This window comes from Eschscholzia californica, unplaced genomic scaffold, assembly GCF_041429995.1.
Source record: "Eschscholzia californica isolate CP2 unplaced genomic scaffold, dmEscCali1.0.p SCAF_5, whole genome shotgun sequence".
Classification (NCBI taxonomy): Eukaryota; Viridiplantae; Streptophyta; class Magnoliopsida; order Ranunculales; family Papaveraceae; genus Eschscholzia; species Eschscholzia californica.
Window position 1 is genome coordinate 37,543,254 of NW_028238472.1, and position 23,056 is coordinate 37,566,309.

Sequence of the window (23,056 nt, forward strand, 5' to 3'; positions counted from 1 at the left end):
ACTTATGTGGTGGGTGTCAGCGAATGTGTATAAAAGGACAAACTAATTTGTCTTAAAACTTAGAAAGTGAACGTGGAGACAATTTTAAGGGATGGAAAGTTTAGAGTAAATTTGTCATTTTCCCTCTTGGTTTTTTTCTTTCGAGTTAAACCAGATTTTTTGTTCATATGTAGACTCATAGAACTCTTATTCGTATGCAGACTCAATCCAATATATTACATGCTTTTGAGATTTTTGACTCTTTTGATTACAACATGAGATTTACAAAAGTAATGAGACTCACCAAAGTAAAGTACAACATGAAACTAAATGAGTGCAACATTACAATAACAAAATGAAAATACCTTAAAACTCACAAAATTAAAAGACCCTAAAGCTCACAAAATGAAAAGATCCTAAAGATCACAAATGAAAACACCCAAAAGGTCTTAAACTTTACCATACTTAAATATATGTAGTAACGATGAACCAAGTAGAAATTGTTGATTGAATAAGATGTTGTCCTCCTAATTCAATTGTAGTCCTTTTGATTTAATAGATGTTGTTCAATCTTATTGTTGTGCTCTTCCTTTTTCTTCATCATTGTTCTAGCCAAATCTAAATTGGTAAATGAAGATGAACCAACAAAGACCAACATAATCAAATAATGGGAAGTTTTATATGTCCCTCTCATTTTTGTTAAAAGGCCTCCCCATGAATTCATTGACTTGGTAAATAGTCATTGACCTTGTTTGGTTAAAGGACCCCATGCAACGGTTAAAAAACCCACTTTGAGGGTGTACATCACCCACATTAGCAATCTACATATCTCAACCCTAATTCTCTCCAATTAAATCCTTAAACATTCCTCTTCTTCCACTTTGGTGATAACCAAACTTTCAAAAAACCAAACCTAGGTTTGAGGAAGATGAAAAAGAAAGGGGTGAAGATGAAACTGGCGGTAGTGATAGAGGTGATGGATTTTACAGAGAGAGAGAGAGAGAAGATAAACTAAAGAAGAAGAAGACGAAACAGAGCTACTGGCGTAATTTTCAGTGGGATCATGGCGAATTATAAAATATTTACGGATCGAGTCCACCGTAAAATGTTGCATAATTCGGCCTGAGCTAACCGTACAATGTTACATAATTCGATCTGAGCCCACCGAAAATTGATCAGACATCTACTGGTGCTACTGACCCAATTTTTGGTGGGCTCAGATCGAATTATGCAACATTCGAGCCCACCGTATTTATCTCCAGTAGCTTTTCGGTATGGTGCGACCGGAAAGCTCACTTGGGGGTTTTCTTCCTCTCTTGATTTTCACCCGCTTCCAAATAAGGTCCGCAAATCTTCTTCCTTGTGTTGCTAACTAGTAGATTTAAGTATTCAAACAACGTAGTTTAAAAAAATCAAAAAAAAAAACTAAACCTAATGTTATGAGGAAGATTAAAGAGGAAGAGATGGAGATGAAAAGCGGGAGAAAGAAAGAGAGAACGAGAGAGAGAAACCAAGAGAGAGAATGAGGGAGAGACGAAGATGAAAATGACGGTAGTGATAGAGGTGATAGATTTTGCAGAGAGAAAGAAGATAAACTGAAGAAGAAGAAGAAGAAGAAGAATGATGATGAAACATAGGTGACGAAAAAGATGAAAGAGGGGTGGGGTTTTTTAGCGGTCAAGGGACTTTTTCATGGTTTGAATAATTTTGACCTAATGACCTTAACTTTACCGTTAGGTCAAACTAGAGAAGAGATAATGTCTTTTTTTGGAGGGGCCTTTCTAACCAAAATGGGAGATTTGGAGGGCGTTTGTAAAGGAGGGGCTCTTTTAACAAAAATGGGGAGCCCTATAAATCTCCCAGGGGACAGATTTAGATAGAAAGAATGTTGAACTCCATTTCACTGTCATAAAAAAAACTTAAATTAAATTGTTTAATTGAAAAACTTTCAAAATCTTCAAAAAAGTACTTGAAGAAAATAACCAAATCAAACGATTACTTTAACTAATTAAAGCGATTAGATCAGATGATGGCTTATCAAGAATGGAAAAACGGTTATCCTCTTCTCTTATCTACACCAAAAAACAGAAATCTCGGATGGACAAACTAACTATAATAGTAAATTGGCAACTTCCACTATGAATGCGAGGGGCATCCGGCGAATGGGAGACCCTTCGCCAGAGAAGATAACTTGATTTTCGGTGGGAGTTTTCTCTCTAGACTAGACGGTTTCTGCAGAACGGTGAGCAAAATGGGTTTTTTCCCTCTTGGTTTAGAATGGTTGGGTATTGACTTTATTTGAGTTCCAACTATAAGTTTTAATCTCACCTATTGATTAAATGTCCGCATGAGATTAAATTTTTAATGAAACCTAAACACCCTACAAATCTGGCCAATTATTTTCATTGTTGTTTTTCTTGGCCGAACTTACTTGTTTTTTCTTTTCCATTTCTTTCCAATTTGATGCCACAAAAGCTTAGACATGTGTATGAAATTTAAAAAATTCAGAAAAAAGAATCTACATTTGCATCTAAGAACTTACAAAACTCGAAACTCACAAAGAGTAAGAGAAATACGCAAATACTTAAATTTTATGGATTAAGCTTCATTGAATTAAACAACTACTCGATCCCTTTATATAATATAAGGGTTTCTTAATCTTAATCAAACTAGAAATAATAATTTCTAAACAATAAAGGGTTCCTAAACATAATCAAACTGTAATTAACAACTTCTAGATAAATAAAATACTGGAATCTAAAATTTAGAAAGTCTCTGAAAAATAGAAAACTACTAAGACTCTTAAATTATCTTCCGAAAATCTCTATACATCAGTTTCTTCCACTAAAAAGAAACTCGTCTCGAGTTTACTAACCGACTTGAATATTATCTTGATTGGTACTCCCTTTATTTAACTTTATGACGAATTATGCATATTCAGATTGGACGGAAGGTTTTATCATGTCACAAAGAATTCTTCTTTTAGGATTATTTCCTAAGTAGCCCTCAACTTTATGACCAACTTCCTGCCTAGCTAGCCCCCTACTTTATCGAAAATACCCAGATTACCCCTTTTTCAGTTACAGTTACATGTCTGTTAAATACACATCACCTCTCTCTCTCCCATCTCATAACCTCTCTCTGCCACTTCATCATCGTCTTCACTGGCGAAGGTCGCTAGCGGACAATATTTTGGCGACATTCAAATATTAAAAATATTTTTTTCTCTCTCTCTCTTGTTCTTCTTTGTCTCTCCTTTTTTCTCTCCTATTTTTCTCTCTTCTTAATCTATTTCTTCCATCCAATTAAGCGTATTCTTGGTCACATTACAACTTAAAAAAAGAGTGTTCTCTATTTTCCATTGAAACCCCATTTGAAAATTTTCTAATCTTCAAAAACTAAAAATAGATTTTCAAAATCACAGTTCTAATAAAAACCCTTACAAATCTGAACTTTTTGCTTCCATCCTTCGTGTAAAATTGCAGAAAGAAACCCATTTCTCATTTCTTCATAACTTTAGTGAAAATCCAGAAAGAAAGAACTGTTAGGAAAAATAACCTAATTAACTTGTTCAGGAATATGAAGATAAACGATGCGAAAGTAAAAGTAGAGACACCAAGATTATTTAACGTGGCAAAAAACCCCTCCAAGATAGAAGGTAAAAAACCACGGGACCTAGTCCAGAAATCTTCCACTATAAAATAATGGGTTACACAATTCTTCACCAAACCTATGGTGGATAAACCAATTGTTCAAGATGTGTAGAAACACTCTTGGATAACAATTCTTCCCTAAACAAATAGAGGATTAACCAACTGTTCAAGATGTGTAGAAACACTCTTGAATAACAACTCTTCACCAAAACTATGGTGGATAAACTGAAAAAAGAAACAAAGAAATAGAAATCTCTTACTCCTTAGGATTTGAACAAATCCTAGATTACTAAAGGTTGAAGAAGATAACCACAAACTAAATTGCTTCACAAGATTAATAATATTCTTTTCTTCAAACCAATATTCTTCTCTTTCAATCTCTCTTGAAAGAACTACTTCAGAAATCTCTCTTTCACTGACTTCACTTTAATCTGGAAGTTGTTGTTCTCATCTCTCTTATCTCTCTCTCTAACCTGAGAAGATATATCTGAGAGGATTCTCTTGTAACTCTCCCAACTAGGAGCTCCCAACTAGGAGGATACCTTCTGACTTGAAAGTATGATACTCTCTAACCTGAAAGTATGTTTAATTCCATCCCTTTCATTCTATTTATAATGACAAATAAGGAGGTTTACCAATAGAAATAGGAATTCCTTTTTAGGCTTGAAAAAATAAAGTTTCTTTTTTTCCCTAAACAAGGAATAAGGGAAATCCTATTCCAACTAGGAATCCTTTTCATATAAGGAGGGATCCCAACAAACTCCCCCTCCCGACTTATGAAAAGGACCCACCATTCTAAAGCCAACAATATTACTATATAGCTCATGCTTGCCTTTGGACAATGGTTTTGTCATCATATCTGAAGTACTGTCTCTTCTATATGGATTTTCTTGATCTTCAACACCTTTTTTTCTTCAATAACGTCTTGAATCCACTGATATCTCACATTCCATCTGTATTCATCTATCATTCACGAATTCACTTGAATCATGTGTAAAGTGCACTACTGTTTTCCTTCCATATTTCTGAACGATAAATTTAGCCTTGGCTCTGATACCACTTGATCCTTCATGAACGATACGAACTTTTTATACCACTATCTTGGTGCTTGTTTTAACCCATATAAACTCTTATCTAACTTGCAAACCAAGTGTTCCTTACCTTTAACTTCAAATCCTGTTGGTTGTTCCATATACACATCTTCCCCCAAGTCACCATGAAGGAAAGCGGTTTTGACATCTAGTTGTTCAATTTCTAGGTTCATACTTGCAGCCAATCCTAATACTAATCGTATAGAGGACATCTTCACCACCGGGGAGAAAATCTCATCAAAATCAATACCCTTCTTCTGCCCAAATCCTTTCACCACTAGGCGTGCCTTGTATCGGGGTTGCGAATTTCTTTTTTCGGTCTTGATTTTGAACACCCACTAATTTTTAAGAATTTTCTTATTCTTAGGTTTTTCAACCAACTTAAAAGTGTTGTTCTTATGCAATGATTCAATCTCATCTTGCATAGCTTTCAATCACTCCTTCGTGTGTTCATCATCTAGGACTTCTTCATAACACTCTGGTTCTCCACTATCTGTAACCATCACATACTCGTGTGGAGAATACTTGGTAGATGGTGCTCTCTCTCTAGTCGATCTTCTCAATTCAGCTGGAGGTTCATGTTGAACTTCCATTCCTTGCTCAACATCATCACCCATAGGAACATCTTCATGAGCTTCATCTTCATGATTTTGTTCTTCACCTGCATTATCATGCATAACCTTAGAAGAGATATGTGGATCTAGATCAATGAGATCATTACTATGATTCTCTCGTTTCTCAACTTTCTCGAAGTCCGCAATAGTTTGATCTTCAAGAAAGACCACATCTCTACTTCTAATAATCTTCTTATCGACTGGATCCCATAACCTGTATCCGAATTTCTCATCTGCATAGACTAAAAAGATGCATTGCTTGGCATAATCATCAAGCTTTGCTCTTTGATCTTTAGGTATATGCACAAAAGCCCTGCAACCAAACACCCTTAGGTGTCCATAACTGACTTCTTTCCCAGCCCACACTCTCTCAGCTACATCTCCATCTAATGGTGCTGAGGGTGATAAATTGATCAGATAACATGCAGTACGCATTGCCTCACCCCAGAAGCTTTTAGGCAGCTTTGCTTCCGAGAGCATACATCTGATCCTCTCCACAATAGTGCGGTTCATGCGTTCTGCTACACTATTTGATGTGGAAAGCAAAAATGATTTGTTATACTGCAAAGACCTAGCTGCACCCATTGAAAATCACGGTACAAAACCGATAAAGATAGATGAAGAAGACTGGAAGGTATTAGATCGAAAGGTTGTTGGATTTATTCGACAATGGGTAGAACCTAGTGTTTTTCATCATGTATCGACGGAGACTTCCGCTTTTAGTCTATGGAGGAAATTAGAAGAATTATATGATCAGAAGACAGCTGCCAAAAAGGCTTACTTGTTCAGAAAGCTAGGAAAATTACAATATAAAGAAGGAACCTCAATTGCTCAACACTTGAATGAGATGAAAAGTCTAGTAAATCAACTTTCTGCAATGAAGTTAGTTTTGGATGATGAGTTGCAGGCCTTACTTATTCTAAATTCTTTACCAGATAGTTGGGAGACATTAGTGGTGTCTCTTAGCAATTCTGCTCCTGATGGCATAATGCGTATGAATCACGTAACAGGTAGTTTGTTGAATGAAGAAAAAAGAAGGAAATCATCGTCAGACGAGTCTCATTCCGAGGCACTTGTTACAGAAAGACAGGGGAGAGGTAAAAGTAGAAAACCTCATAACTGTGATAAGTCAAGGGGAAGATCAAAACCAAAGAAAGAAGTTAGATGTTTTGGTTGTGGAAAAATGGGTCATTACAAGAGTGATTGCAGGAAACCAAAGAAGGAAAATAAAAAGGATGATGAAAAACAAGATAATGTTGCGACAGTTGCATCAGGTGATGACATTATCTTACTCTCAGATTGTGGAGACACTTGCTTACGTATGGCTGAGTCGGAACCAGAAACAACATGGTTGGTTGACTCAGGTGCTTCGTATGATGTTATTCCATGTAAGGATTTCTTTAACTCTTACAGAACTGGTGACCTTGGCAAAGTCAGGATGGGAAACTTAAGTTTCTCAAAAATCGTAGGAATTGGAGAAGTGAAAATTGAGACGAGCACAGGGAGTACATTGATTCTTAAGAATGTGAGGCATATACCAGATCTTCGATATAACCTAATCTCTACCGGAGTATTAGATGATGAAGGGTACCATAGTCACTTTGGTAATGGAAAGTGGAAGCTCACAAAAGGGTCAATGGTGATAGCAAGGGGGAAGAAGTGTTGTACTTTATACAGGACTCAAGTAAAACTGTGTAAAGGAGAATTGAATGCAGTTGAAAAAAATTCTTCCACTGATCTTTGGCATAGAAGACTCGGGCACATGAGCGAGAAGGGACTTCAAATCCTTGCTAAACGACAAGACTTACCGAACATGAAAGGTATAAATTTAAACACTTGCTCTCATTGTTTAGTAGGAAAGCAACACAAAGTTTACTTTCAAAGGAATGCATCTGAAAGAAAATCCAGTGTTTTGGAGCTTGTTTATTCTGACGTTTGTGGACCTTTAAAGGTCAAAACACTTGGTGGTGCTTTCTATTTTGTTACTTTTATAGATGATGCTTCCAGGAAAGTTTGGGCATATGCCATAAAGACCAAAGATCAGGTACTTACAGTTTTCAAGAATTTCCACAATATGGTAGAAAGGGAGACAGGAAAACAAATGAAGTGCATTCGCACTGACAATGGAGGAGAATACATCGGGTCGTTTGAAGAGTATTGCAAAACCCATGGTATTCGACATGAACAGATAGTTCCCAAAACTCCACAACAAAATGGTGTAGCAGAACGCATGAACCGCACTATTGTGGAGAGGATCAGATGTATGCTCTCAGAAGCAAAGCTGCCTAAAAGCTTCTGGGGTGAGGCAATGCGTACTGCATGTTATCTGATCAATTTATCACCTTCAACACCATTAGATGGAGATGTAGCTGAGAGAGTGTGGGCTGGGAAAGAAGTCAGTTATGTACACCTAAGGGTGTTTGGTTGCAGGGCTTTTGTGCATATACCTAAAGATCAAATAGCAAAGCTTGATGATAAAGCCAAGCAATGCATCTTTTTAGGCTATGCAGATGATGTTAGAAAGGTTGTGAGTCTTAGACACTCAATTGCAACTAAAGTCGAATATCGAATAACACGAAGATGAACAATTTTGTAGATAGATTCACACTTAGAGATGAATTACTTACAACTTCTTCTCTCTAAATAAAGAGATAACAATTTTGAACAACCTCTCTCTTATTCTAGGAGATATACTATCAACTCTCTCTTTACCAAAGGAAAGACAAGTATTTAGAAGAAACTAAACTCTCTTTCTAATACTAACTCACTTTCTCGTCACTTGGCTTGCTTATGAGATGGAATGGATGGGATGAGAATGGGATGATTTTGAACATCACCATTTCTCTCCTTTTATAGTGTAGAGAATGGACATTATGGTGACACCTCACCATTGAGGTGTCTTTGTACATATAGGGTGTCTCATCATGGGATTGGCATTTGTCATATGGTAGTCTCATTTGAGGACACCTCAAATGAAATGGACACCTCAACATGATGAGGTGTCCCACTCAAATGAAGACTCACATGAGAAGAAGACACCTCAAACTTAGTATTCCCATATGTTGCCACCTACACCTATATGGATGCCACCACACCCATATGATGTCACCTTATCCCATAGTGTTGCCACCTCTTGTTTGAGCAACAAAAGTATCTTTAGTTTCAACATTCTCCCACTTAAAGTTACTTTTGTTTGTAGCTTCTCCATCCTTCTACTTTGCTCTTATGCTGCTCACGTTTTCTGCTAGGCCGATGGAGGATCGACACCATATAAACTTGTTACTGTCTACTGGCTTTGTATATATGTCTGCTAGGTTCTCTTTTGTATGGATTTTCTCCATACTAATGCTTCCTTCTTCCACCTTCTCACGAACAAAGTGATATTGAGCTCGTATGTGTTTCGTCCTCGAGTGAAATGTTGGATTCTTTGCTAAGTACAAAGCGCTTTGACTATCACAAAACAAAGTTACCTTCTCTTGTTTGTGTCCAAGCTCCTCCAATAACATTTGTATCCAGATTGCCTCTTTGCTAGATTGTGTAGCTGCCACGTATTCTGCTTCCGTCGTAGAAGTAGCGACGATAGACTACAGTTTCGAAACCCAGCTTACTGCTCCTCTAGCAAGAGTAAAAACATACCTGTGGTGGATTTGCTTTTATCAAGATCACCTGCATAATCAGAATCAACATAACCTCTAACAAGAAAGTTTGGTCCTCCATAACATAATGCAGCATTTGAGGTACCCTTGAGATATCTCAGGATCCTCTTCACCGTATTACAATGCTCTCTACCAGGATTTGCCATGTACCGACTAACCGCTCCCACTGCTTGTGCAATGTCTGGTCTTGTACATACCATGGCAAACATTAGACTGCCCACTGCTGATGCATACGGTACTCGAGACATCTCCATCTTCTCTGCTTCACTGCTAGGACACATACTTGAAGATAACTTGAAATTAATAGTAAGAGGGGTAGAGATTGACTTACTATCTTGCATATTGAAGCGTCGCAAGATTTTCTTCAAGTAGTTTTCTTGAGAAAGCCAAATCTTCCTATTACTTCTGTCTCGGTGAATTTGCATCCCTAGAATCTTGTTTGCTGGTCCCAAGTCCTTCATTTCAAATTCCCTAGCCATTTGAGCCTTCAAATTTTCAATACGATCTTTGCTGGGGCCTGCAACCAACATGTCGTCTACATACAACAGCAAAATTATAAAATCACCATCACCAAATCTCTTGTTGTAAGTACAAGGATCTGCATTAAGTCTGTTGTATCCTAGGCTCGTAATGAAGGAATCAAATCTCTTATACCAACATCTCGGCGCCTGTTTGAGACCGTATAGAGATTTGTTCAACCTGCAAACGAAGTTTTCTTTTTCTTCAAAACCTTCTGGTCGGAGCATATAAATTTCTTCTTCAAGTTCTCCATGAAGAAATGCAGTTTTCACATCTAACTGCTCCAAGTACAAGTCATATGTAGCGCATATCGCCAGGACAACCCGAACTGTTGTAAGTCGTACAACAGGTGAGAATATTTCGTTGAAGTCAATACCTTCTTTCTGAGCGAACCCTTTCACTACTAGTCTAGCACGATACCGCTTCACTTGGTCATTGCTATCCCGTTTGATCTTGAAGACCCATTTGTTTCCGATAGCTTTCCCTCCATGTGGTAGATGAACAAGATCCCATGTATTATTTTTATGGAGAGCTTATACTTCTTCTTGCATTGCCGCCATCCATAGAGAACCTTCTTGACCTTTTATAGCCTCATGATAAGTTGAAGGTTCTCCATCTTCCGTTAGCAGACAGTATGCAATATTCCCTTCCATAAAATAATCTGAGTGCCAAGCTGGTTCTCTCCGCTCTCGAGTTGACTGTCGAATTAGTGGAGTTTCAGTCTCAGCTTCTTCTTGTTCTTCGTGCCTAGTTCCGCTTCAGAAGAATTTTGATCCTCTTGTTCATTTCTAACATGAACTGTACTAGTCTCTGGTTTCTCCTTTGAAGTGCTATCATTTGTATGTACTTTGTCTTTTGTAAATATCACGTCCCTGCTGATTATTACCTTGTGGGCAGTGGGATCCCACAGGCGGTACCCCTTCACTCCATCAACATACCCTAAGAAAATACATCTTCTAGATTTCGAATCTAGCTTTGATGTTTCTTGGGTGTTGTACATCACGTACACTGGACTTCCAAACATATGTAAGCGAGAATAATCAGCTGGTTTACCTGTCCACATTTACATTGGCGTCTTTAGATCAATTGCGGTTGATGGAGACCGATTGATCACATAGCACGCGGTCTTGACTGCTTCCGCCCAAAAAGATTTGTCCATTCCTGCAGCTCTCAACATTGCTCTTATTCTTTCTAACAAGGTTCCGTTCATCCGCTCTGCTACTCCATTTTGTTGTGGAGTGTATGCCACTGTGAACTGCCTTTTGATGCCTTCTTCTTGACAAAAGGTATCAAACTCAATACCAGTATATTCTCCTCCATTGTCTGGCCTTAGACACATGATCTTCTTCTCAGATTCAAGCTTTATTTGTGCTTTGAAATTTTTGAAAACTGGAAATACATCTGCCTTCCTCTTGATTGGAAACACCCAACATCTCCTGAAGTAATCATCAATAAAAGATACAAAGTATCTTGCACCTCCTAGGGATATAACCGGTGATTGTCACACATCAGAGTGAACAAGTTCTAAAATAGTCTTGCTTCTAGCCTTTGAACTACTGAACTTTAATCTGTGCTGCTTACTAGTAACACAATGCTCACAAAATGGTAAGGAAACATTTTTGAGCCCTGGAAGAAGGTTTTGTTCGACAAGAATCTTCATACCTTGTTCCGACATGTGACCGAGTTTTTGGTGCCAAAGATTTGTTGACTCTTCTATCGAACTTGTTGATGCAACTGAAACTTCTCCCTCTTGTTGTGTTTCTCCTTGAAGCATGTACATATTAGCAGCTATCTTTTCCGCTTTCATGATCACAAGCGCGCCTTTGATCACCTTCATTTTCCCACCTTCAATATGGGTTTTACACCCGAGACTATCTAATTGTCCTACAGACAATAGATTTTCCTTCAAACCTTTAACATGTCGTACCTCCTGGATAGTGCGAACGGTACCATCATACATCTTCAGTTTGATGCTCCCAATACCAGCAATCTCCACAACATGATCATCTCCCATGTACACAGATCCTCCAGAGGTGGGTTCATATTGATGGAACCATTCTCTCTGAGGGGTCATATGCCATGTGGCTCCTGAATCCATTAGCCAAACTTCAGCAAAATTTCTTCTGCCTTCATGAACTGTTGTTGCCTCGCTGTATAAAATTTCGCCTTCATCCGAGATACCTGCTACACAACCCTGAGCGTTTGACAACTCAGGACTTTTTCCTTCTTTCTTCTTGAGATTCCAACACTCCCTTTTGTAATGCCCTTTCTTTCCACAATAGTGACTTTTCACATTCTTCTTACTCCTTGATTTTGATCTACTTTGCTTCTGACTCCCACTTGAGCCACGTTCCATTGATCGCCCTCTCATCCTCGTCAAAGCTTCAACATGTTGTGAGTTTTCTTGTCTATCTTCTTTGTTCTTTCGTCTATTTTCTTCTTCAAGAACCGCAGCAGCAATATCATCAAAGGAAAGAACTTCTATATTGGTGGTAATATTGATGATGAGTTGATCATATGAATCCGGTAGACTTTGAAGTAGAATTTCCCCACGTTAAACCGTGTCCATGTTATGCCCTATTGATGTAAGTTGAGAAAATAAAGTATTAAGGGTGTTGATGTGGTTTGTTACCGTTGTTGACTCCATCATTCTAAGAGTGTAGAGTCTTCTCTTCAAGAAGATTTTGTTGTGTAGTGATCTGGTCTCGTACAACTTTGTTAAAGTATCCCATATTTCTTTTGCTGACGTCTTCTCAGCTACATTTGATAATACTCCATCGGCTAGTGCTAGGTGTAGATTTGCAATAGCATTGCCATCTATCTCGTTCCACTTAGCGTCATCAAGCATATCAACCCGCCTATCTTCAATTGCCGCCAAACAATTATCTTTTCTCAAAATTGCCTTCATCTTCATTTTCCATAATGAGAAATTATTCCCATTGAATGTTTCTATATCGTACTTTGCCGCCATTATTTTAGTGTCTTCTTCCACTAACCAAACCGACAAGAACCTGGGCTCTGATACCACTGTTAGAAAGGTTGTGAGTCTTAGACACTCAATTGCAACTAAAGTCGAATATCGAATAACACGAAGATGAACAATTTTGTAGATAGATTCACACTTAGAGATGAATTACTTACAACTTCTTCTCTCTAAATAAAGAGATAACAATTTTGAACAACCTCTCTCTTATTCTAGGAGATATACTATCAACTCTCTCTTTACCAAAGGAAAGACAAGTATTTAAAAAAAAAACTAAACTCTCTTTCTAATACTAACTCACTTTCTCTTCACTTGGCTTGCTTATGAGATGGAATGGATGGGATGAGAATGGGATGATTTTGAACATCACCATTTCTCTCCTTTTATAGTGTAGAGAATGGACATTATGGTGACACCTCACCATTGAGGTGTCTTTGTACATATAGGGTGTCTCATCATGGGATTGACATTTGTCATATGGTAGTCTCATTTGAGGACACCTCAAATGAAATGGACACCTCAACATGATGAGGTGTCTCACTCAAATGAAGACTCACATGAGAAGAAGACACCTCAAACTTAGTATTCCCATATGTTGTCACCTACACCTATATGGATGCCACCGCACCCATATGATGCCACCTTATCCCATAGTGTTGCCACCTCTTGTTTGAGCAACAAAAGTATCTTTAGTTTCAACAGATGAGAAATTCGGATACAGGTTATGGGATCCAGTCGATAAGAAGATTATTAGCAGTAGAGATGTGGTCTCTATTTTCCATTGAAACCCCATTTGAAAATTTTCTAATCTTCAAAAACTAAAAATAGATTTTCAAAATCACAGTTCTAATAAAAACCCTTACAAATCTGAACTTTTTGCTTCCATCCTTCGTGTAAAATTGCAGAAAGAAACCCATTTCTCATTTCTTCATAACTTTAGTGAAAATCCAGAAAGAAAGAACCTTTAAAACCCTAGATCTGGCCGACAAACCCTTGAATCTCCGATCATTCTTCGGCTACATATTTGGGAACCAGATCATGAATAAGACAATCAAACCCCACAAAGAAATACTTTGGTTTCATACTGTGATAATAAATTCATAAGAAATTTAGTGGGATGATCGATCTCTGCTTGACTATGGGGTAATCATTTGTTTGATAAGAAATTTCGGATTTTTAGGTTGAGATATTTAATGTGTTTGATACAAAAGTTTGAGATGGAAAGAAGGATTGGTATATTCATGAGGATACCAATACTTCCTTATGCAAATGTTGATGATGGAATTTAAGTTGCTTGTCAAAATGGGGTTTTGACTATAGATTTCAATTTTTCATCATCAAATGGGAATAATTCTAGAGAGAGAAAGAAAGAGTTTGCCTTGTTGGGTTTGCCCCTGATCTTGACTGCGTAATCGATTGGGAAATTAGGTCAAATGACCTTTGACCCAATTGACTTTGGTGGAATGACCCTTATTTCTCAAGTTCCTTGAAATGACCCTATTTTGCCATTTTCTTCCAAGTTTGCCCCTCAATATAAAATCGAGTCTAGATTTTCTAGACACCCGATTTTGATCCAAACCGAGAGTACAGTAGTCTAGACTCATACTGCAGGTGTCTAGACTCGAACTCCAGGAGTCTAGACTCGGACTCCAGGAGTCTAGACTCGAACTGCAGGAGTCTAGACTCAGACCGTCTCAGTCTAGACAGACCGTCTCAAGGAGTCTTTCAATGTCTACTCTCACACTGTGTGGACAAATCCATAAGAAATTTAAGCATTCAAATTAATATTACTAAATTGTAATAGATATCAAAGTAAAATAAGTCGAAGTATTTCCATAGGTGAAGTACTTTGAATTGTCTCCGGAACCATAAAACTCAATTTTGTCAAGCTATTCTTCCTATCTTCACATACTATTTTATTAAAAACTTCACGAAGTTCTCTAAGTGTTTTCCCGTCTGATAGAACTTTTTCGGTTTGTTTACACCAATATACTTTATTTCGTCATTCACATTTTACAATCTACCACCATGGAATAACCAACCGCTAACGGATTCCATTAGAAATTATCCTACAAAACAAAGATAAATTCATTATTTGCATGTATTAAAAGTACTACCAACTTCCAAAATACATACAAAACAAGATTTTATGCTTGAAGATTATTAAGTAATACAAGGAAACACAAGGTCAAACATCAACAAAAAATAGATACATTGAGAAGCTATATATATAACACCGATTTCATCGAGGAAAGTAAACTTGTATAGGTTATAGTCTAGACTGAGTCTGAACTAGTATAGGTTACTAATATTGAGGACTATTAACAAATCATGTCTAGCATTCTTTCAATTGTTCGTCACGTTGCGAATATTTTAAGTGGGATCATTCACAAAAGGTTATCTTATGTGTCGCAAGACATTAATACCTAAAGATATGAATATGGTAGCCATTGAGGACAACTATCAAACACATGAATGATGAACAAACTTCAACAACATTAACAATACTTTCATTCATTGAAGACTATTAACAAACACATGGTGAACATTGTCAAGCAAAGTAATCAATCCATAAGATTAAGGTCAAACCCAAGCCAAAATTGAAAAATAAGCAACACATAAGATGAATTTAACATTACACAATAGATAAACAACCAAAACATAACATAAAACAATGTAATCATGTACTTATTACAAGGTAAACCCTAGGAAGATGAACAATACATAAATAAATCAAAACTCATACAAAACCAAACAAAACGACCTATAATATGAAACAAATTAACAATGAAGATGAAATATGGTAAAACCATAACAAAGATGAACTTACCTCAACAAATCGACCAAACCCTAACCAAGTAAAAATTTGGGCGAAATTTCCGATGATGAAGAGATGGGAGAGAAGATTCAAGATGTTTCATGATTGAGACTCAATTGCATTAATTAATGCCATATAAATTGAAGAGGGAAGGGTGGAATGATTTTGAAAACTTTAAGAACCCATCAAATTTCGTTCTAGAGAGAAGGAGTTTTCTCGGTTTGGATCAAAATCGGGTGTCTAGAAAGTCTAGACTCGATTTTATATTGAGGGGCAAACTTGGAAGAAAATGACAAAAATAGGGTCATTTCAAGGAACTTGAGAAATAAGGGTCCTTCCACCAAAGTCAATTGGGTCAAAGGTCATTTGACCAAATTTCCCTAATCGATTACTAGTTTAACAACTACCATGGTCTTCATTTTTTTTTCAAAATTTTACAGGAAGATTGAATTGAAGAATGATTTAAATGTTGGAAATGCTTTTCTTTACTATATATGGAAGAAATTAGAAGTTGAAGAATAAGAGTATCTGCTTCTGAGATATGGGCTCGACGAATTTGGTTACTTGGACTGTACTTCTACTAGTATTGGTGAAGAACAATGATGGATTGATGGCGAAAAAGTCATTGATGGGTTTATAGAGATGATTCACTGGGTTATCTTTCAGATGTTTATGTAGGAACTTCTCTGATTGATCTGTATGCAAAATGTGGAGAGACAGAAAGAGAAAAGGAGAGAGAACATGAGAGAGAAGAGCAGAGAAAAAGAAGAAGTGAGAAAAAATAAAAATAAAAATAAAAAAATTTAATGTTTGAAGGTCGTCGACCGAAAAATTGGCCGGTCGTCGACCTGAAATTTGGCCGGTCGGCGACCTTCGCCGGTGAAGACGATGAGGTGGCGAGAAGATGAGGGGACAAAGAGAGGTGATGACTATTTAACGGACATATAATTGTAACTGAAAAATAGGGTCATCTGAGTATTTTCGATAAAGTAGGGGGCTAGGCAGGAAGCTGGTCATAAAGTTGGGGGCTATTTGAGAAATAACCCTTTCTTTTATTCTTGTAATGCGACTCAAACTCCTTTTTCATCCAAAAGATAAACTTGTAAAGATCATGAATATGGTAATTGAAAACTACAAATGTTGATGAAAACTTTTCGATAAAATTACTTACCAATCCATGTGACATAACTTGAGATTCACAAAACACTTAGAAGAATCTTCAAATGAAAAATGTATTGGAATGAAGTCCGACTTCCAAAGTATTTCACCTTCCTTTGACTAACCCTCATGAACACTTTTCCAATTTTTTCACCTTCCTGAACAACTTCCTTTTACTCGATTTCCTGAACAACTTCCTTTAGCCCAACTTCCTAAACAACTACATCAAAAACAACAAACCCTACACCGTGTAAGTTGATATTAGTAGACTATCGAATTTTGCTTCATGAATAATATTATTTGATTGCCTACAATCACAATTTGTGGTGGTTCAACATTCTTAAGAAGAGTTTCTTTTTACCTTTTTTATATATTTAAGCGAGGTTGTCTTTCCCTCCAGAGTTCCTACAGTCCTGCTCCCGGAACTTCGACGTTTAGGGCCAAGTTATATGTGTCTTGAATAATCCCAACCTTTTTTATAACTATCCCAACCTTTCCTCTCAGACTAAATTTTAATCCTTTTAGAAATCAATCTACTACAACATCTTCATATTCAGTAATATTTTGCATTGTGTTTTTTAACCAATCTTGAAAATTCCTCATAGTACTCGCCCACTGAATGCAACATTTATCCACAGTTGTGGTACATCCTGAACAAGTGATGTTAATAATCAGGAGGTAAGACTATCTCTCTCAAAACCTCTTTCATTGAAGGCCAACTCTCGATTGGTGCCTTTCCTTGTCTCATTTTTAGACGTAACTGATCCCACCAAACAACTACACTTCCTTTTAAATTTACAAGCAATGATTTTAATCTTGACATATGCTCCACATGCCAACCGAAAAGGCGTTAACCTTAGCTTCAGCTAGCACCTATACTCAGCCTTTCGCCACTCCCCGAATGACGTAATTATGCAAAAGTAGGAGAAAAGTCCTCTGTAGCCTCTCTAGCAATGAATCATCTATCATACTTAAAGGAGTGGTAGAACCCTCTTGTAACCCTATTGAACACTTATTTTTTTGTTGAAATACCCTATTGAACACTTGGTTGCTCAAAAAGCTTGATTTTGTAAGATGGGAATTTGTGAAAAAGCTTGATTTTGTAAGATGGAAATTTGTCAGTAAAAGCTAAAAGTCAATCTTTAGTACTAGGGATGGATATACTTGATCTTTTTTCCATTTACCCAAAAGGAACACATGAAAAACTCTAGAAAACATAGTGCACCTCTTTGTTTTGAGAGACCAATGGCTCCAATATCCGAACTAAACTTTTTAACATTAAATTCCAGAAACAAAAGCTTGAATATGCTAGTATGCTTCTTTCAAATAACCTATGGTTTAGTTCCTTAACGAAGTAGTTAACTGTTGTGTCACCAACGGGCACAGATCATACATTCTTCCGCCTTGTCTCTGGTTGACAGATTGTTCCGCCTTGTCTCTGGAATTCAGCAGAAAGGATTGAATTCTAGCGACTCGGAAAATTGCACCATTTAGAGAGATTATGTTATTTTTCTTGAAATGGATCATTGCTTACCAATTAAAACCGAAGTCATTATGGTTTTAAATTTTGCCCAGTGTTGTAATCTGCTCCAATGAAACAATAAGCCTTTGATTGAGGAGATGATGTTCTCCGTGGATGTTATCTTCTCTTTGGAAATTCTGTTGTTTCTTTCATTCCATAAAGTCCACAGGATAGCCACTAGGATTATAAACTAGTCAAATCTGCACGATGAGAAATTTGTCATTTTTATTGACATCTAGGACCTTCCATTTCAAGAAGCCTGATTCCAGGAAGATCTTACCTCGAAATGCCTTCTCCCTTATCAGAAATTGCCATTTAGTAGATGAGTTGAATTCCTGAGGATATTTGTAGAGTTTACATGGAGAGAACAACAAGATGATAACCTAGAGAGAACGACATATGCAGGTATTCTGTTTTCGGAAATTTATCCTGACTCTCTTGAGTGGCCTTGACCAGTTTAATTTGTTGCCCTACTTTATTTAATACCTTCATTTACAACTGACTCTAAATCAATTCTATCTTCTAAGTCACAATGGATAGAATGAATCTGATCAAGAGACACCGTCTCTACTGGTACAAGTGGGTAATGGATCAACATTCATCTCATTGCAGCCAATTACTTCACCTGCAACCCTATCACCCAACCCATTTACTCTTACTACTTGATCAATTACCTTTTTGCAAGTGGAAGTGGTTGGAAAATTGTCTTGATCTTTACTTCCAACTCCAGAATCCGTTTCAATAGAAGATAATATGCTCTATAATTGAGACTTGTTCCCATTAAGAACCTGTTTATCCGAATCAACATATGCAATCTGATCAGGAACTCCCAACTCAACTGGGGGGCAGCTGATTGATGGATCAACATCCATCTCCTCACCACCAAACTCATTACAGACACTGTTTTCTCTTGTTAACTTAATCACCTTGTCTTTATCTTTATTTGTTGATCCCCCGCCAGTACTCTGTTTTTCAACTGAATTGCCCATTTCCCGATTATCATCTTGATCGATCAATGTATTTAATTGATTCTGTACAGATACAGCTAAAGATATCGCATCAGCTCGAATCAAGGAATCATGTGGTACGCAGTGAAGAATCTTCATCAAAGTATCTTTATACTTTGAGAGGCTGATGGATGAAGTAGACCCCTTCTTCCGACAGATTTCACTCACTTTAATCACGTGCTTGCAAAGATTCCCCATTAGGGACCAATTGCAGTTACATAATGCAAATTCACAACCTGGGTTTTGTACAATGTGAGCCTTTTCTTGTTTATGCTGGCTGACCACTTTTGCAGAACCACCTTCAAAGACCACATCAGAGTCTGGAATTTCTAGTGATCGACGCCAAGAAGTTGGACCGCTCATCCATTCTTCTTTCCTGTAACGAGCAAAATCTTCCCTTCCTGAATACTCATCAAGCCAGAAATACGAATGCACTTTCGTACCCAACTTCTCAACTAGCCAATCAGTGCGTTTATAAACATTTGGATCCTTCTCATTCAACAATCTAAGCTTCAATTGATGATGGTAACATTCCAGAGCAGCACAAGTCTCCTGGCTAGCAACCGACATACTTTTCAATGCAGTAATCCACATCCCTAAGGGAAAACATAACAAGTAACTACTAAATTAGTCATTTAGGATAGACATAAATATTGACGCACAAAAACAGTTAATCTATGGTGCAAGTTTCACATGATAGAAAAGAAAGTCGAAATTCACCTCATTCCTTTCACATTCTCCAATGATTAACCTGTTTGGATCCAACTAATTGGTATCACTTATCTTGGTGTAACAAAAAAAGATATTATATGTGACTGATAATGTATAAGACCTACCTATAACCTAACCAACTTCATTATGTGGTATGCTAGGGGTACACTGTATAACTTCTGTTCAGGTTTATTTCGGGTCGCATCCTAATCCCATATTATCTATGAAGAATGTAGAACAGATACACTTCACATCCAAAACATTCCAGTTTCCACCACCATAAAACTAACAACTTTGAAGGTTTTAACTATTCAACAGTTTTGTTGGGATTCCAATAGTGGGCATGGAGCAACAACAGGATATTACGTTTAAAGTGGAAAGCTCTTACGGAATATGACAATGAACGAAAACAAACAAAACGAGAGGTCTAACCTAGCCTTGGAATCCAAGTTGCTTTAAAGTAATCCAAGAAATCTGAGCAATCAACAAAAACCTCCATGAAATCCTCAAACAATTCTAAACCGCCAAGTCCTTTGGAGATGCTATATATTATATGACCAAGATGTTTGAACATCTCATAGCGCATCTCAGTTCGCGGACATCTCTTTACCAGGTTTTTATGCCAAGCATGCCGAATACGCCAAAAACATATCAACACAGAGCAGTGAAACACCTCCCTGAGACATAATGAAAGCATGAATTATAATTAGATTGACAAAATGGAGTAGTGCTACAAGAAGAGAGATCAAATGAATCTCAAAAGTATCTAATATTTCAAATCAGAAGAAAGGCTTAACGACATTACTTGATCGTGAGAATATCGGCAGAAGGGTCATCCACTATGAACCCGCCTAACTTCCACAAAGGATCTTTTGAATGGACTCTGTTGTAAAGTGCTCTAATCCACTTATGGGCGTACTCATTTGCATCCCGTGTTGTTATGATCCAAGCAACTGGAATGGCCTTCTTGTCCGAATCATATACAAGGAGACTGTGAACAGGATACTAGAAAATAACACAATGAGTCAACCCGATGTCAACAATATAAAGTGCATTAACATCACAAAAACTAAATCAAAGACCATACCGAGGAAGTAATAAACCTACTGATATACATTACATCTATGCAGTTAGATTCTTGAGATCCCTGCGGCTCAACTTGGGTGCGAGATAGGCTGAATTGATCCTAGCCGAGCCATGGTCTAGACAACTCTCGAGTAAGTCGATGACTCACGACTAGCAAACCTGATTATCTACTCGGTGAGCTACTTTGTACCTATAAAGTTTCTAGAGTTTTATTGATTCCCTTGGAAAAGTGACACAAAAAGGGACATAAGAGAAACTTTTTTCTATTCAACGTTTCTAGCTCAGGATTAAGCTACAACTGAGTAAGGTCCAAGTCTCGAGCTCAACTGCACAAAACTAATCTTATAATATTACAATTTCAACTATTCTGAACTAATCTTTCAAACAAGTGAACAACTATTTGATAAGGCTAATCCCATTTAGGACGAATTAAACTTCTGTGCAGATGATAACTCATCAACAGGACTTAATCATAAGGAGATGAGGAACTAATGAGAGAGCAGGGGAATATACCTTCAATTTATTAGTACCAAATCTTGAATCAGATACCACAAGGCTGCAATTTCCAAACCGAATCATCTGCTGCAATTGCCACTCTGATTGAATTCCTAGAATAAAAGGATCTGACTCGGTAAAATCCTCGTAAAGGAAAACATGACTCCGGTGGTTGTCGACCCACATTTTGATGCTAACCATGTCATCTTCATCCATTTCATAGCTGGAACGACGAATGACTCTCTCTAATCTCCTTACATACCTATGTGTGAGAAGATCATCACGGTTACATGGACCGCCTTGTTTCTCTACAAACTCATTGTGTCTTTGCATTATAGTTTCTACTGAAACTCCTACATGAAGTAGTGATTGTACTCGAAGACGAAGATCATCTGAGATGTAAGGCGCAAACATGGCTTTCGTCCCAACGGCTTTATTATCTTGTGGACCATGGCAAGGTTCATCATTCTTGTCTACATGCTTATCTTGATTATATATTATAAGCGCAATTGATGGATCTGCAATTAGGCGCTTTACAATAAAATGACAAACACAACCTCTTTTTGTATTTGGTCGGCCCGCAGATTTCTTCTTTGGGACATAAGTATTCCTGCTAGGTCGTACAACACCACCCTTCCTATGATCGTCCGGACCAAAGGAGCACCAATACCTACATATTTAACTAGATCAGCTAACAGATGGACCTTCAGGACTTGATAAAAAGAGCATTGAAAAAATAATAGTCGGGTCTTACAGAATATATTCGAGAATGCCATCAACCTTTTGCTTGCATTGCATATCTGGAGATCTTTTTCTCCTTGCTTCAACATGAAATCTTGTGGGACATTCTTTGTTTGCAGATTCACCCCTTACAAAGTCCCCCACCCTCGGAAAGGGAATTCGAGCAACCCTATCAATCTTGTCACGCCAACCAACCACCTTAGACCACACAATATCAGAGGCAGAGAACTCCGACGTCGGAGGGCTCTGCACGGGAAGAGAAAGAATCTCATCCCAACGGAGCATCTTCCACATACATAAAAACAAAACAGTCAGAGATTTAACCTACTACTACTAGATGTGAGGTCTTTCATTCTATTTCCAAAATGAGAGTAAAAAAGGGAATCATGTTTACATAAAGATTATGAGAAGCTTAATAGTTTCAGGGCAGGCTAGGGTTTCCATTTACTCTTGAAAGATACAATTAGCTCTACCTTATAAAGTCATAAACCTCCTAAAAGAAAAAAGAGAAACAGGAGTTGAAAAAAACGAATTTTGGGTTCAAGCTATAACCATTCATTCAACTAAATTTCAAGGTAGAAAAATTGTAAAATCTAAAAAAGCAAACATGTTTCAAAATCGTCAGATATAAGAAAAAACAGGGTTTAATACAGACAAATCTGAGGAGACAGCGTGTAGAGAGAGAGAGAGAGAGAGAGAGAAAAAAAAACCTTGTATTTTGGGTGTTACAGAAAATACACAGATGAACTTCACTGCCCTAAGCTAAGAATAAGAATTAACGTTGGGCAAAATTACTTCAGCCTGTGCCACTAGGTTTACGGCAACTTAATTCATTTTCAAGTGGGAACCGTTCTACATGTCACACTCACCCTTATTTGCACTCACTACTCAAACCTATTTTTACCTTCATATACACTAATAAAATTATTATCAACACGACGACGGTTGACGGCGAAGGTTGACGGTGACGGTTGACGACGAGAAGAGAAGAAGGTGGAAGAAACAGCGGTTAGAAAACCACCC

General features: G+C 37.4%; 1 protein-coding gene across 6 annotated transcripts; it reads right to left on the bottom strand.

Annotated features, from left to right (window-relative positions):
- Window positions 1–17,626: 17,626 nt before the first annotated feature.
- Window positions 17,627–23,056, bottom strand: LOC147538980 (uncharacterized). 6 transcript variants are annotated; one of them, XR_015224895.1, is made up of 8 exons: window positions 22,744–23,015; window positions 22,047–22,318; window positions 21,311–21,962; window positions 20,517–20,716; window positions 20,144–20,388; window positions 18,274–19,596; window positions 18,006–18,193; window positions 17,627–17,909 (listed from the first exon to the last, which is right to left on the bottom strand). XR_015224895.1 is itself a non-coding variant. In XM_086638996.1 (6 exons), exons 2-6 carry the CDS (start codon window positions 22,316–22,318, stop codon window positions 18,752–18,754), a joined length of 2,214 nt encoding a protein of 737 aa, XP_086495122.1. In that variant the 5' UTR covers window positions 22,744–23,056; the 3' UTR covers window positions 17,627–18,751. The 6 variants fall into 6 exon arrangements, 2 of the variants coding, with proteins under 2 accessions (XP_086495122.1, XP_086495124.1); XR_015224897.1 differs by having other exon boundaries at window positions 22,689–22,923; XR_015224894.1 differs by having other exon boundaries at window positions 17,627–18,193; window positions 22,744–23,028.